Source organism: Empidonax traillii, unplaced genomic scaffold (assembly GCF_003031625.1).
Source record: "Empidonax traillii isolate 1590-97213 ecotype Southwest subspecies unplaced genomic scaffold, ASM303162v1 scaffold487:size479533, whole genome shotgun sequence".
Taxonomy (NCBI): Eukaryota; Metazoa; Chordata; class Aves; order Passeriformes; family Tyrannidae; genus Empidonax; species Empidonax traillii.
Window position 1 is genome coordinate 249377 of NW_020955680.1, and position 15237 is coordinate 264613.

Consider the following 15237-nt stretch of genomic DNA (forward strand, 5'->3'; position numbering starts at 1 on the left):
TTTACAGAACTTGAAAATTTTCATCTGATGAACACAAGCACTGAGTGTCGCTGATAGTTTTAAATCTTTGCACATGAACAATCAACAATCAGCAAAGGATACATTATCTGTGCTTCTACTTTATTTTACCATGAAAGAACAATTACTGTTAAAATACTGCACATTTATATAATCTTAGTCGTTTGTTCATCAGGTTTTCCTGACTGATACCGATTCCTTCACTTATATTTGCCCCACAAAGCTCTGAAAATGCCGAAACACAGTGTGTATTTACTAGTTTCCCTAGGGCAAAAAGAAGTTCTGAACAATAGACCCAATGACTGTCAACCTAGAAATCACACTGAAGTTGGATAAATTACAGATCTGTTTAATGTCACAAACCATGGGTAGGCTAGTCCTCTGTTTCCACAACCAGTTTAGATTCAGATGGAGAAAACAATAAGCTCATCTCCTTACCCCATATCCTGAAAGAGTAATTTATAAAGAGTAATGAAGAGCATCACCTCTTGGATGTCTTCACAACATTATCAGAAAATAAATAGAACTAAAATATGGGAAGAAACAATTAAAAAATACTACTATTGCATTTGCTTTTGTTTCTCTCACACCTAAGTTGTTCCTTAACCTACTGAAAAATAATTTACTCCAGATCATTTTTAGCTGTATAAATTATACAGAAAGTGGACCTTGGATATATTTTGTTCACTCTATGCAGAGTTCACATCTTTCTTTTTAGATACTGTTATTCAGTGTATACTTACAAATGTAGCAGAAGTTCAAATGTAGTGAAGAATTTCATAACATTACTGTAGATTTAACTTCGTGTAATTTTTAACGTAAACCAAATTAGAAAAGCCACCTTTCTTTACACAAAGCATTTTTCCAACATTTCTTTATTAAAATCCAAGTTTCTTGAAAAGTTATATCAAGTTTGTATTGTTTGAGGATGCTCATTCTATAAAACCCTGTATCTTTAGCATATTTGATACCATATATAGTTGAAAAGTACTCTAAATTCCTAGTATGATTCATTTTTCAAATGAATCTTTCCATCCTAGCAGCTTTTGTAAAACAAAAAAGCCTCTAAGAACATCTTCACTGTGATATTCCCCTCAAAGCTGTAAGAAATAAAAGCCATCTCCAAGTAGCTGGGAGATCAAAAGATTATTTGATGCCTTCACGTTACTTAGAATCATTTTGTTGCTCAGACTCTCCTAGAAGCAGTGATCAGTGGGACAATCAAACACTCCTTTTTACTATCTGTGAGAAAAGGTATTGTTACCTACTTCAGCTGCTCCTCCAGTACCCACACTCTACATTCTTTAACAATATTATATTAAAGCATAAATGTCTAATACTTAAGCAGACTTTGTCCACTCTGTATACTTTTAAGACAGAGTAAGTTGGAAGCCATAGAAATGCTACCTTTCTAAACGGACGTATAAGCTTCATCAATGTATACTTCCTCAATTGCTGCATTTTTAAGGTCATGTCCTTAAAAAACTCTTGTTGGGAGTGTTCTTAAAATAGCTGCTGGCCCTTCTGCTTGAGACTACAGCATCAGTCATTCAGACTGATACTCTGTAACTTCAGTTTATGCAGAATAAATAGGTCATCTACTCCAAGTGTAGCTCTAAGGCTCCTTCCACCTGTGCCGAACTTTCAAGTTCTGCAGTTAGCAGAATTAACAAAGAAATCTGGAGACAAATCCAAAAGGATTTGCCCAGCTTTTCTCTTCTATCTCAGTAGGGTACTCCATGGTAAGACTAAGATCAGTTTTGGACTTACTGTAAAAATAAGCTAAATAAACAGGACAGATTAAAGTTTTCATACCTCAAGACCTTGCAATTCAATGTCATCTTCTGTATCTTTCAACAGTTCAATTAGCCTTTTCCTTTCTCCCTCAAGCATAACAAACTGGTTTCCTGAATCCTTTGCTAGCTGAAATATTTACAAAAAGGAAAAAATAAACACACTTGAGAATTCCACTAGCTCAAACAACACCAAAACAAAGTTTTTAAACTCTCTGAAATTAACATCCAAAACTTGCTTATTGCCATACCACTGACAGAAAAATAAAGCAATATAGAAAAATGCATATAATAAATTTATAATCTTGTAACAGTCTTTGACATAGCAGGGAGGCAAATATTTTTCACTGCATGAGGAATCATTATAGGTAATATGTCTTCAAAGGAAAAAAAAGCACAAAACTTGGGGGGCGCATTTTCTGAAAAAAGAGATCCCATGCAGGCTATATATGAGCACCCTGTATATTTATCCCTTATCTATGCATAAGGACATTTTCCTTTAACTTAACAGTAAATATAAGTCTTATTTGTCCTTAAAACAAGCTGTGTTCAGGCACAAACAGAACGATCCAGTTTCCAGTACTCTTTAGCAAATATACAGAAGCAGTAACATCCTCCCCAACATGAGCATCCAAGATGAGAATTACCTTATATAGTACTCTGCCATAAATAACAGTTCCAAGAAAAAGGTTGGGGTTTTTTAATTTATTTCTAATTAGCTTTTAATGTTCCTGATTTAAAAACACTGTCTCCAGAAGTACTTACGACTAATTTTTAGCTAACATTTAACAAAATGTTAATGATTTAGCACTTTAATGCTTACCTCAATGTTCTTTTTAATGAAATCCTGGTTGCTTTTATTTTTGCTATGTGTTTTCTCCACTGTTTTTTCTAATTCTGTTTCTAATTCACTTGGATAATCTGAAGTTTGAGGAAGAAACGTTTCTAAGTTATAATCATTCCTATTCTGGTTCAGTAAGAGCAATCCCATTTAAATCTTTAGCAAACACACAAAGTCTATAGACAAACCTTTTATATGGTGTTTTCATTATTTATGTAAACAATATGGTTATATTTAAAACGTAGCTATTGTCAAAATCTATTTTCATTTTTAACTTTTTATTATATGAGATCATTCAATGTTATAAAGGCTAAAATACTTCTGGATTTCTGACCTCAAAAATGTTAAACATGGCAGCCTTAAAAGCCACGGCATTCCTTCAAACCCTATCATCATGGCAGTTTTCTCATCAGGAAAAAAACAGACAATAATTTTTTGAAAACCACAGAACTATTTGGAGACATATCAAGTACATTTTTCTAAATAAAACAGCTGAAAAACAGATGATATAGTTGATATTATTATAACAGCTTATAAAACAAATTTTGTTAAAAAATAAAACTCATCATAGAGCTGTAAATCTATTAAACAGACACATGATATTCTAATAACAATGGGTTTCTATTCATCACAAAAAAGTGGGCATGCATTATATTTTTTAGAAACTTTTAAGAGGCTTAAAATAACAATTCCTTTATGAACAGCAAATATTTATCACATTAAATAACAAGCCTAAGCAAATATAATCAACTTCTAAATCTCAAGAACTACTTTAAAAGTAGTTATGGTACTTTTTGCTTTTCTGGAAAGTAGAGATTTGAAAAACGGGTGGGTTCTTTGCCTTCAAAATTTGACAAGTTAGATAATAGAAGACAGGCTATGGAAGGTGACATGGAAGTAGCTTTTTTTCACAGTGAATAGGTTGAAAGCAAACTCCCAAAGATATGAAATAAATTCTATGTGTCCTTTTGCACAAAAACTTTAAAGGACTGAAGTCTTAGATCTGACCAAGAAAACCCATCGCAGTTCAAATGCACAACTGTTTAATGAAAGCATCCCAAACTTTAACATTACCAGGCAACACCTTGAATTTGTCAAGGAACTGGATGATATAAGAACTTACCAATCTATATAAACAAGAGATGTCACATCCTGAAATAAGCAGAACACACCAAACACCAGCAACACACAAGATATACATTACTTTTAAACTACATCCTTCTCTTACTGTAGAATAGAGTTTTTGAGAGGGAACTACATATAGAACATCTCAGAACATTCAAGTAAAGAACGGACAGACATGGATCACTGAGACAAAGACAACACTGAAGATTGACATGGGTAAGTAAAAGAGACATTGCAGCTCAACAAATTTTGCATATGAGTTTTGCTAGACTTAGTACAAATTTCAAAGATTTGTACAAATCTCAATGAGACTGAGGAAGCAATAGTATAAAACTAATGCATGCATTCCTCTTTCCAAGTTAAGCTCCTCTTGTTGAGAGTCAGCCTTTATGAGAGCTGTGACACAGAAATCCAAAAGCAATCAAAACAGCAAGTCTTAGCTATTCAGACACCACATCATGAGCCTCCAGAAGAAACAGTAAGTCATTTAAGCAATGTATTGCCCACAAGCTGTAAGAGATCTCTACTTCACACGTTCCCAAATTAGGAGCATGGAGAACATCTCAAAATAGAGCAAGTGATCGCAACTCCCAACATCCCTGTGTACTGGAAGCTTCAGAAGTCACTGCTGTCCTCAATATTGGCAATTAAACCTATGTTGCTATTCAATGGCACTCCAGCACAACTCAGAAATTTTGAAGGTGAAAGCTGAGGGTCAAGATTCATTTTGAGAGAAAAACGAAGACACACGATAGGAAGAGAGAGAAATGAAAAGCACAGCACTGCTCCAGCCCACGAAGTTAAGGTTGCATACTAGTGGACTAAGTGATAAGGTCCATGTTCAAAAATTAAAACATGCAGCCACATTCTACAAACTGCAGAGATTCTGATGCCATCAGTGGTTCAGCCTTGAGGAACACATGTTTATTATGTCCTTGTCATCTTAGACAGTCACCAGGAAGATAGATTCCTTCTGTTTACATAGAATAGTAGATGACAAAGAAATAAACAATTGCAGGTGATAGCAATGGCAGCCAAAGCTACTTTTCATGTCACAACACATGTGAAAAGTTTATCAACCATGCAAATTTGAATTTCAAATAGGAAAACAACAGAGGCATAAAGGCCCAATTGCATTTATTTTAAAGTGTGGGACACACTACACTACTACCAGCATTTTAAATGTCTATACAGTGCAAGTTAACAAGTGATCTCGAAAAGAATCAGCAGGTGTTTATTTTTGCCAGAAAGTACTTCATCCATAAAAGTAATGCAGACTTAACAATAATCAGTATGAGAAAATATAAAATAAGTTGTCTGAAGATTTACATTTGTCACAAATCCATACAATTCTGCTGAAAAAAAGATACAGAATAGTTATAACTATATACAGCACCACTCATCATTTTTAGGTGGTTTCTTGAATATGAGCCTAATAATTAAAGTTATGATACTCTAGAGTAACAGCAAAGACCATTTTTTAAAGAATTTCCATGAAGAACCAATGACACATTTTAGAATATATCAGTTACACACCTTTTCATTTTGAAATGAAAGGTAAATGGTTTTACAAACCCCAAAGTAAAAATTTTCTTAGCATGTTGAGTAAAATGTTTTACGTAAGTCACAAAACTACTCTCTTTTATCATTTGCAAAAAAAGTAAGAACTGTCGCCATTCCAGTAAGCAACCTTGCTTTTTCCCATTTCACTGGCCTATCCACAAAGACCAAGTCTTCATTACCCACCCATTGCACATGTTGTTTTGTCATATCCAAAAATACAAACTATACAATTAATAAAGCTTACCCTTGCTTTTTTGGGCTTTATGACAATCACAATCTTCTGGATTCATTTGTGTGTGAATTACTGAAGTACATATTTCATTTTCTTTAGTATGGGAGGGATCTGCAAGGAATTTTTTCAGTAAAATTTAATTGAAGTGTATTTAAAGAAGATCTAGCTTCATGTGTATCATACTACAAGATCTCACACACAAAAGTTAAAGAAATTCACTTGGATAAATTACATAAACACCACACTTCTCAAGAAATAAAGAAGGGGGAAAGTGTAAGATGTGACTCATGAATAAGTATGCTGTTTCATATGGTTGTGTTTTTGTTTTTAACAATTACTGCCCGTAAAGGACAATTAATCACATTCTCAAAGACATAGCCCAAGGCCCTAAAGTTCAAATGCCTCTGCAGACACCATGTGGCAAATCATCTAGAAATTTGAATGAAAATAATGTATCCAGGTTTTCACAGCTGGTGTCTGCCTGTGCATGAATTATTAGACTTCCAAGTGGCTTAGGTCAAGGGTATAGTCTAGAAAAACAGCATCCTACTTGTTTCAGCCACACAAAGAAAAGGAATCAGTCACAGTATTGACGTGTATCAATTAAAAATATAGTAGTAATTTGCAGTCTATACACCAAGCACTTACAGAAAAGAACTCATATTGCAAAGAAGCACATGTATTACGTGTTTTTCACAAGGAAAAAAAAACAAACAATATTCAGTATTAGGAAGTGCAATGGACTCAAAAGTATGATTTTGATACACAGACCAAAGGGTAACGAATTTAAGGCCATTTAATTAACTACTGATTTACAATTCTGCTGTGAGTGTGCCAGAGGGTTTAGTTGTGCCTGACAGGCTGGGACACTTGTGTTTGATTTCACAGCCATATTAAAAGCTATCATTAAATAACTCCCATATATAATTTATTTAATAAAGCTCTATCAAATTCAAGTTCTGAAAAGCAAAATATGTAAACTGCATCCCATTTCAATATCAACAAAGGCAGCTATGAGGGCACTCATTTAAATAAATAAATACATAAATAAATAAATAAGACCTTAAAACTAAGGCACAAGCACATTATGGAAAGTTAAGATAAAGATCAAGCTGGAGGAAAAATATAAATCTAAACTATGCAGAGTTTTGTCAGTAAAGTACACCAGAAACCATATGATGCAGGACTCATCGCTGAAAAAAAGGAGATTTGTTAGCAGTCTTCCTTGTCTACTATTCTTTTAACACATCCTGACATCTACTGGAGAGTTTCTAAATATCACTTGTATCAAATTCAGTTTTGTTCCCTTAATAACCCAAACATTAGCATAGAAATAAAAGCACATTACTTGCAATAGTAAGTTTTGTTTTAATGTTTTAACTACACATTGCTACCATTATTATGCGTGTACGTCCAACATTAAAGCCAAGATTTCTGCTCACTTATAACCATTCAGACGTCAAACCTTTGTTCTCTTGCCAACAAGGAAAAAGGCAGGATAACCCAAAATTCTGTTTCCTTTCACCCAAGAAACCCTTTCACCAAATGTATACAAAGGATGGGGATGCAAAATGTGCATATGATTGACACATCTCTGAGACCTCCAGCACCCACACAGATTATTCAAACAGCAATTTTTGAACAATCATTCTCAAGAAGATTTGACATGGTATATTCTTAACAAATTCAGTCTGGTTTTGTTCTCCCTCCCCCTGCAAAAAATCATATGTGTTTGCCAACAACTTGTAAAATGCAGTCTTTACTTTTCCTGGACTTCTACCCTTCTAGAATATCCAGTTCATTGAAAAAAATGCAGTTCCTATAAGCAAAATTAATGGTAAAGTACAATTTCTACATTTGTGCTAATGTAAAAATTATGTCATTTGATTTTTCAAATATTCCATTTATACACTTTTTCATGCAAATACTATTCTACTGTAAAGGTTTGAAATATTTACTTTTATCACATCCAATAAAAATATGAATATTAATCAAAATATAGGATAATTATACCAGGGTATTTATTTCTTTTTACTTACCAGCTGTATCCTGCCATGTTGAGAACAAAGCTAAAAAACTGTTTGTGTTTTCTATCTCCTCATGGCCTCCTATGGTTCTGATAGACTATTCAAAAGGAATAAAATGTAAATATATAGATACATGCATGTACTAAGAGTAAATTCTTTAAAGTGAAACATGTCTGCTTATCAAATCTAATGAACTTCAGACTCTATTAAAAATTCCTTGTTCAGTGGCAACATTTACTTACCACTTTATTTTCTTCTTGAGGTTATCTGAACACCTGAATTTATGATAAAGCATTGTGGAACTTTAAAGCCTCTGTTACATATTGTCTCTTATTTGGAGACACATTTCACAAGACAAAGAAGTTCTATAACCTATATGTGGCCCCAAATCCAAATACAATGAAATTATGAGATGCAGTCAAACCAGTCACGTCTTGTTAGCAACACACATTTGTATTAATGCAAAATATACAATACTTAACCTTAGAGGAAATAACCTGTTTCAATGCTTAAAATGGCATTTAATTGCTAGAGGCAAGGGTAGGAATGTGTGAAGGAATTTGTGCTGTAACATTCTTATGCCTTTTTCAGGGGGCATCTCTATTTCTTCAACAATAAACAGCACTGAAATAGATGGGCTTAAGAATGGTCACACTAGAGCAGAATGAGCGCTTTTCATCCTGGGTTCACAGACACTACCTCTTGTCATAACTTATCATACCTGCAAGTAGTGAACTAAAGCATAATACTATGCTAGTAGACCACACCTAGACAGCTGTATATTTGACAATCAGTCTTATCAATTTTTAAGGACCATGACCTTTTTTCAAAGTCTGCCTAGCCAATATATATTAAAACCTATCCAATGTTACTTTTTAAGATCCATTTCTTCACTTTAATCAGCCAACTGTGAATTAATTATTAAAATAACGCTTCTGTGAAATATAATTCTGTAAGACATTAGTCTAAGATTCACCATTCACAAAATAAGAACACTCCTAACCTGAAGTTCTTCCCAGAGCACTGCCCTCATTTCTTTGCCTTGTTTTTTAATTCCTTTCTCCTTAAGATGTTGGTTTTCAAGTATTGTGTCAAGTTTATTCATTTTCTTTATAGCTGCTTGAATCTGAGGATCTACATCTGTGTCTTCAGAACACTTCAAGTTTGCTGTAGAATATATTTAAAATTAATGTTAGCTTGAAGCATGTCAACTTAAAAAAAAACCAAACAAACACTAAAAAGAATAACAAGTAATTTGGTAACAACCATAGACAAGAGTACAACTACTGTCAAGCACATATATCATGTTAACTTCTAAACCTATTTGTAGCAGGGAAAAATACAGAAGTCTTTGCAACAGAATGCCAAATCAATCTCTGAGCTGCAGCAGTTGGATATGGAGGTGTGGGAGAGGAAAAGACACCCAATTTGGGCAAGGGATTTGACTCAAAGTTATAATGGAAGACTGACAACATCTCCACAGTATCAGGAAAAATCATAAAGTAAGCTTAAAAGTAAAAAGAATGTCTTCAGTCTGACAAGTAGAATATTTGTTGAAATTAATAACTCTGGGGTTAAGAGAGACTTTCTAATATCTCTACCTTTAAATGTTACAGAAGTTTCAGTCTTGACTTATATCTCAGACAAACCAGATTCTGATACTGGTTCTAGAAAAATGTTGCTATGAAAAATAGAAATGGTGAAACATTATGAAATCTACCATTATTTAATTGAAGTAGATTTCTGTACTGTCTCTTTTTTCTTCCTAAATATGCAGACTACAATTTCTGACCACTTTCAGCTCCTCCCCTTCCTACAGCATCCTCATGCTCTGTCCTCTTTCCTGGCCAAACTTAGTTTCCACATCACAAGTAGGACACTTGTAGCACCGTCCCTTACCCCACAGACTTCCAAATTTTGGAGTCATTCAATACTCTCTTCCATTTTGTAATCTTTTGAGGTCAAATGCTTTATATAGTCATTGATCCAAGCATTTATTGTGATGCATCGGTCTACTTTATGCCATAAAAAGGATGAGCGATACAACAAGGGGAAAGTTATAAAAATCTAAGTGAGCTCCAGGGAAATTTCAAGGACAGATGGTCAAAAAAGAGCTCTTATTTCAACTGGCCTAAACCCAGCAGAGAGTTTAAACCCAGGGTTTAAACTATTGAGTTAAGTTTTGAGGTTAAATTCTATCCAATTTCTGTTCTGAAGAAACAAGTATCATGTTTGCTGCACTGGAAAGAATCACCCCTGGATTCTGACTGGACAGACCAAATATATGTAAAACTAAATTCTATCATAACATTGAAGAAAGTGAATATCCATTAATAAAACAATCTTTAAACCAAGAATTCATCCAACACCTCTTGAACAGCACAATGCATACATGTTTTCAATCTGTAGTATTTTTTTATAACTACATAAATACAAATAGATTAGAATACCAAACATTCCTAGGAGCATTAATAGGAAAGAAAAATGAAAAAGTTTTATTGCACTGTTCCCTTTGTACACCTGAAAAGCAGTACCTGATTTTGCATCACTTGGTTTTCCTTGGGAAGGTTCACAGAATGTCAGAGTCTGTGTTTCAGTGTCTCCACAATCTGAATTAGAGCTACATCCTGAAAAACACAGGGAAAAGCCTTTCACAATAACCAAGATCCATTTTTGTGAGTTAAGGATCCCCACAGAGCCTCTGCACTTTAAAAAAAGGTTATGTTCTAGTACACCAGGACTCATGTTAAATGCAGGAGCAGGAATCTAGGGATTTCTTTTGGCCTCAATCCTTAACTAAATTTGAAGAAGGTATCCAGTCTTCTGCTTCAAATACTGGTCTTTGCATCTCGATTTTTCAATAGTCAGAAGCTTCAGAAAGTCAATTCATTACCATTTATAGAATGAGAGAAGAATGCCATCCGAAGCACTTCTGAGAGTGCTTTATTAAAATTATGTATTGCATACCTGAAGTATTTTATTAGTATTAACAATGTTCAGTTGTTAAATACTATAACTTATAACCATAAATCCAATTTTTTGGACAGGTGGACCATTGTTAGGATACACAGTTTCTAACAAATGATCATGATCTCTGTGAAACATTTGATAAAAGCACCTTAATGAATACATTTTCTAGCACGGTTCCCTGTAACACACTGCACTGGGTTTGCATGGCCAGGGTTTGGTAGTGAGGGGGTTTCAGGGGTGGCCAAAGAACACAAGAAAGTGCTAGTCATTTCCACACCTGACAACTCGTTGGGATTCTGTATACATTTCTGAAGACAGAAGGTCATACTCTCCATTGTGGTTTGCTGATCTGTTCTTACTTCCTGGACATCACATTTCTCTCTTTTGTTTTTTGCTGGACAGCAATCTTCTAGACTGCCTCTCTGATAACCATCAGCCACACTGACAAGTGAATCAACCTATGAAATGCAAATTCTTACAATCATAAAGATAGAAATATTTTGAGAGTAGATTTTGGGTAATCACAATACTCACATGCTATCACAAAGGCCGACAACAATTCTGCACAATACTGAAGTGTACTTCTTAAATAAAAGAACCATTTTCATGTCTGATACAGAGGTCAGTTCCTTAGTCATCACTTTGATTCTCAAGCTCACCATTCCACAGACTGCCAGATTTCGGACTGCCAGGCTAGGAAATTATTACAAAGGTTTATACCATTTCTGCTGCAGCAGAGATGCTACGTGTTGCAGAGCACTCAGTGTCTGGAAGTGGATGAGGATGTTGGACACACAGACTCATGTGTGGTTGTCTATGTGTCCAACAGCCTCATTCATTTCCAGACACCATGAGTACTCTGCAACATGTAGCATCCCAATCTCTTGCTCATACTACAAAGAAAGGCTGAAAAGCTCATGCTTAATTCATCAGTCTCAAGAGATTACAATTTCCATTCAATAGCCTGTAAGTTTAGATCAGAACTTGGATTCAAAGTTATCTGCTGTCAACCTCAATATCCAACTGTAAATCTACAAAAAAGAATTTTAATACTGCGAAGCATCTAAGTATGATCCCATTCTACAGACAGGTGAGCAGAGGTACAACACAACTGGGCTAAGATAAGTAAATCAATCTAAATCATCTCTAATTCCCAAGTCCCAGTTTCCCAACAAATTTATCTCATATCCCATCCCCAAAATTAAGTTAATCCCCAATACTAATTTTCTCAGAGGATGGATGAACACCTACTTCCAACAAACTTTGCAAAATTCCTAGAGCTGACATTTCTTGGAATACGATGAATTGGTTTTTAAACGTAATTCAAAAATATCCTGAGAGAACTTTGTAGTCAAAAATTCAACTTGTGAGGATTGCTCAAATGATTTCTTTTAATAAGCAAAATCAGTTTTGTTCCAACTTAAAAGCACAAATGGGATTAAAGTGAAATTATTCACATACTGCTCAAGCATCAACTACCTATAGCCATGTATTTACATATTACTGACAGAATTTCAAATGTTTTTTCCTTAAAATAAAATTTATGTAATAATACAATAAAATATAAAGATGAAGAAAACCAAGTTTTCCAGGTTGCAGTGCTAAATTACCCTTTTCGTGGCAAATATATAAGTAACATAGAATCACAAAAATGAAATTAAAAATTATTCTATCGCTGCAGAAGGAGAAGACCACATTCAGGAATGTTCACATAAACCCTCAGCATACCTGCAGAGCCCAGAACTGCATACAAAGCTAAAAAGGCAGAATATTACCTTTTAGCATTCTTATGAAGAATTAGGCATAGAGTTTCTAATATGTTGAAGGTTAGAATTACCTTTTGCATATGTGGCTCTGGTGTTAGTAACTCCATAGATGTATTTAAAGATCTACAACTGGGTTTTGAGCCAGATGCAGGCCTTGAAATGTCATCCGCATTCCCACTTGTGATGTCCATTATTACCTAAAAGTGGGGAAAAATCCAAAAACAACTCTTCAAACTATCTATTCCACAGTAAAGCAATACAAGTCTTGTACTATTTTAGATGTAGATCAAACAAGTTTCAAATCCTTTCTAGAAATTCCATGTTGAGAGGTCTTTCCAATTTATATCTGCTTCCTACTCAAGCATACACTTTTTAACACAGGTGCAAATATATATTTATATCATCAAGCCAATCAAAGTAATAAAATGTGTTTACTATCAAAGACACTTCAAATGGTGTAAAAGTAATCGCACAATGGAGAAATTATTATGGTTCTTTTTTTTTTTTCTTTTTTTAAAAACCATTGGACTGGCTAAGTTAGCACAAACAAAAGAATTAAGCATTTTAGAGACATCACGTACGTTACTAAAGCAGCCAAAAGCTATTTATGTTAAACGGTTAAAGCTATTTATGTTAAAAGTTCCCAAGTCCAAATGATCACATACCCCATCTCAGCTCAGTTTTAAGTTTAAATCACAGAAATGCATGTTTCTCTGCAAAAACTGTGTGAATTCCCAGGAATTAAACATCTTGAGCATGTGGCAAGCGCTGGCAACTCTCTGAAGGCCCAAGTGAATATAACTCTTTATTTCAGCACAAGAAGCGGAGCAAACCGAGTCCTGTACACAGGTCTGTAAGGTGACAAGGTATGAAAAGCGGGCAAAGAAAAAGAGTAGTTTGTACCCATTCACTTCACCTCGTGCATCCCGGGCTCATCCCCCGCAGAGGCCTCTTCACACCAATCACCACGTGCCTCCGCGGCCGATGAAGCTGCCGCCCCGCTTCCCACCGCGGCCAGCCGGGACCCTCCCGATTCCCTGAGGAGTTCTGGCCTACACGAGGCCTCTGCCAGCGGCAGGGCCCACAACACCCGTGGATTTTTGGGGAGGGAAGGTGGGCGGGACACGGGAGCCCCGTTGTCGCCGCGGGAGGGCGGCAGGACCCGCGGAGCCGCCGCCGCGGCCGCCGCCGTTGCCATGACGACCGTGCCCGCGGGGTCTCGCGATAACGGGCGGTCGGCCCTGCCCGGCGGTGCCGCTCCCGGTGCTTGCCCTCCGCCCCAGGGCTGCAGCCGGGACCGAGCCAGCCCGCAGGGAGCCTCGCCGGAGCTCGGCGCTCTCCGCCCTGAGAGAGAGAGAGGTGCTGCTTGGAGGGCACCCTTCCTCTCCTCCGTGTCCCCCCGCAGGGCTGTGCCGGGCCCCTTTGAGCTGCAGAAAAGTTACTGGACCGAGCCTTCTAAATAGTGTCTGTGTACTGTGAATTGTTATTGATTCTTTTGCTAGTCTTGTTTGTCCAGGCTTCTGTATTAATTGTGTCAGGTTTATTTATCAAGGATGGATGAATCACTTTTAAATAAACTCGTTAAAATTATTACTGTGGTCACAATTTTTTACTTGAATATTCACTGTTAGTAAAGAATCCAATTAATAGAGGAGTGTAATTGCCTTCCTAATCCCATCCCTTTTCATATTCTTTCTGCATTTAAACAAAATGAGAGGGTTAAATCATGTGTTCTGATTAGCTTGAAAAATTACTGGCTCCTACAACTAATTTTGATACTCAGGTACATCAAAGCAGGTTTTCATTGGGAGCAAAAAATTTACAGGAAACAGTTTGAAAAAACAAAGTGCATTTCATTCAAAGTAAGGTTTTGATTGATGATTTTTTTTTTTCTGCCAAAATAATTCTTCCTCTGTTGGGGGCATGTATTGCTGTCCGCAGTAGAGCTTTCATTGATCCTTATAGTGTATGGCATTGCACTGTCACTTGTGCCACTAAGAGAGCAATTTGTTCCTCGTATTTATTGTAATAATAATGCAATGTGCGCTAGTGAACCCTCTGTGTTTTAGCCTCCTTCCTAAGCATGCTGAGCTCCAGGTATGTTAAAATTCTAACTTAAGTCTTGCAATTGCTAATGCAATACCAGAGTGGTGTTAGGAACCTGTGGTGCTTTCCAGATGGTGTAGAGGATGATTTGAAGCAAAACATAGAAGAATTAACATTTACATCTGCAAGCTGAGTATTTAAGGCCACTAATGGCAATGAGAAAGCAGTAAAATGGACAATATCATCCAGAACTGGCTAAACTAAAATCTGGTTTTTGCTGTATTAGGAATTAAATGAGCTATGAATAATGAGGTATGGCAAGCAGCTAGGTATAACTGCTCCAGTATTTATTTATTTCTACAGTACAATGTATATACTTAACAGCTGACAGAGTTTGACTTGCTATCAGCTTCCCTATTACACACTGCCTAAAACCTCAGAAGAGTCCATGAAAGGAGAACATCCAACTCCAAATCTAGTAAAAAACAGACAAAAAACTCCTTTGAAAGTGGTGCAGGAATAGGCTCCTTACCGCTGCTTGTCATGTAGAATCAGTGAAGATTTTCAATGAGGCTGTCGCACCTGAGAGTGAGTAATTGGCAGGGATATCTCAAACTGCAGTTGAACTTATGTTCTGTGAGTGTTACACATCCTAGTTGACATAGAGAGGAAAAGAAGAGATTCACAGAGTTCATCTCAAATCCTGTAGAGCAGGCCATAAGAGTCTTCCTGTCCAGTCAGAGGACTGAACTTTGCAAACATCATTAAACATTGCAGAATCTCAAATATTGTTATAGGTGGCAGGTGTACTTACACTGAAACTTGAAGAGCAGAACCAAGGTTGTGATTTTTTTTT

General features: G+C 36.0%; 1 protein-coding gene across 3 annotated transcripts in view; it reads right to left on the reverse strand.

The window, feature by feature from the left end:
* The window catches only part of FSIP1 (fibrous sheath interacting protein 1), a 90871-nt gene extending 77362 nt beyond the window's left edge, over positions 1-13509 (reverse strand). For all 3 annotated transcript variants that reach the window (XR_003572603.1, XM_027896198.1, XM_027896195.1), the window contains exons 1-9: positions 13252-13509; positions 12407-12532; positions 10847-11027; positions 10134-10226; positions 8603-8766; positions 7612-7696; positions 5585-5683; positions 2635-2732; positions 1834-1941 (exon numbers count right to left, since the gene is read on the reverse strand). Coding sequence is in view for 2 of the 3 variants with exons in the window: in XM_027896198.1 (XP_027751999.1) it covers positions 1834-1941; positions 2635-2732; positions 5585-5683; positions 7612-7696; positions 8603-8766; positions 10134-10226; positions 10847-11027; positions 12407-12532; positions 13252-13260 (963 nt within the window). In the remaining variant the exon portion in view is untranslated. The remainder of the gene's footprint in view (positions 1-1833; positions 1942-2634; positions 2733-5584; positions 5684-7611; positions 7697-8602; positions 8767-10133; positions 10227-10846; positions 11028-12406; positions 12533-13251) is intronic.
* Positions 13510-15237: the final 1728 nt, after the last annotated feature.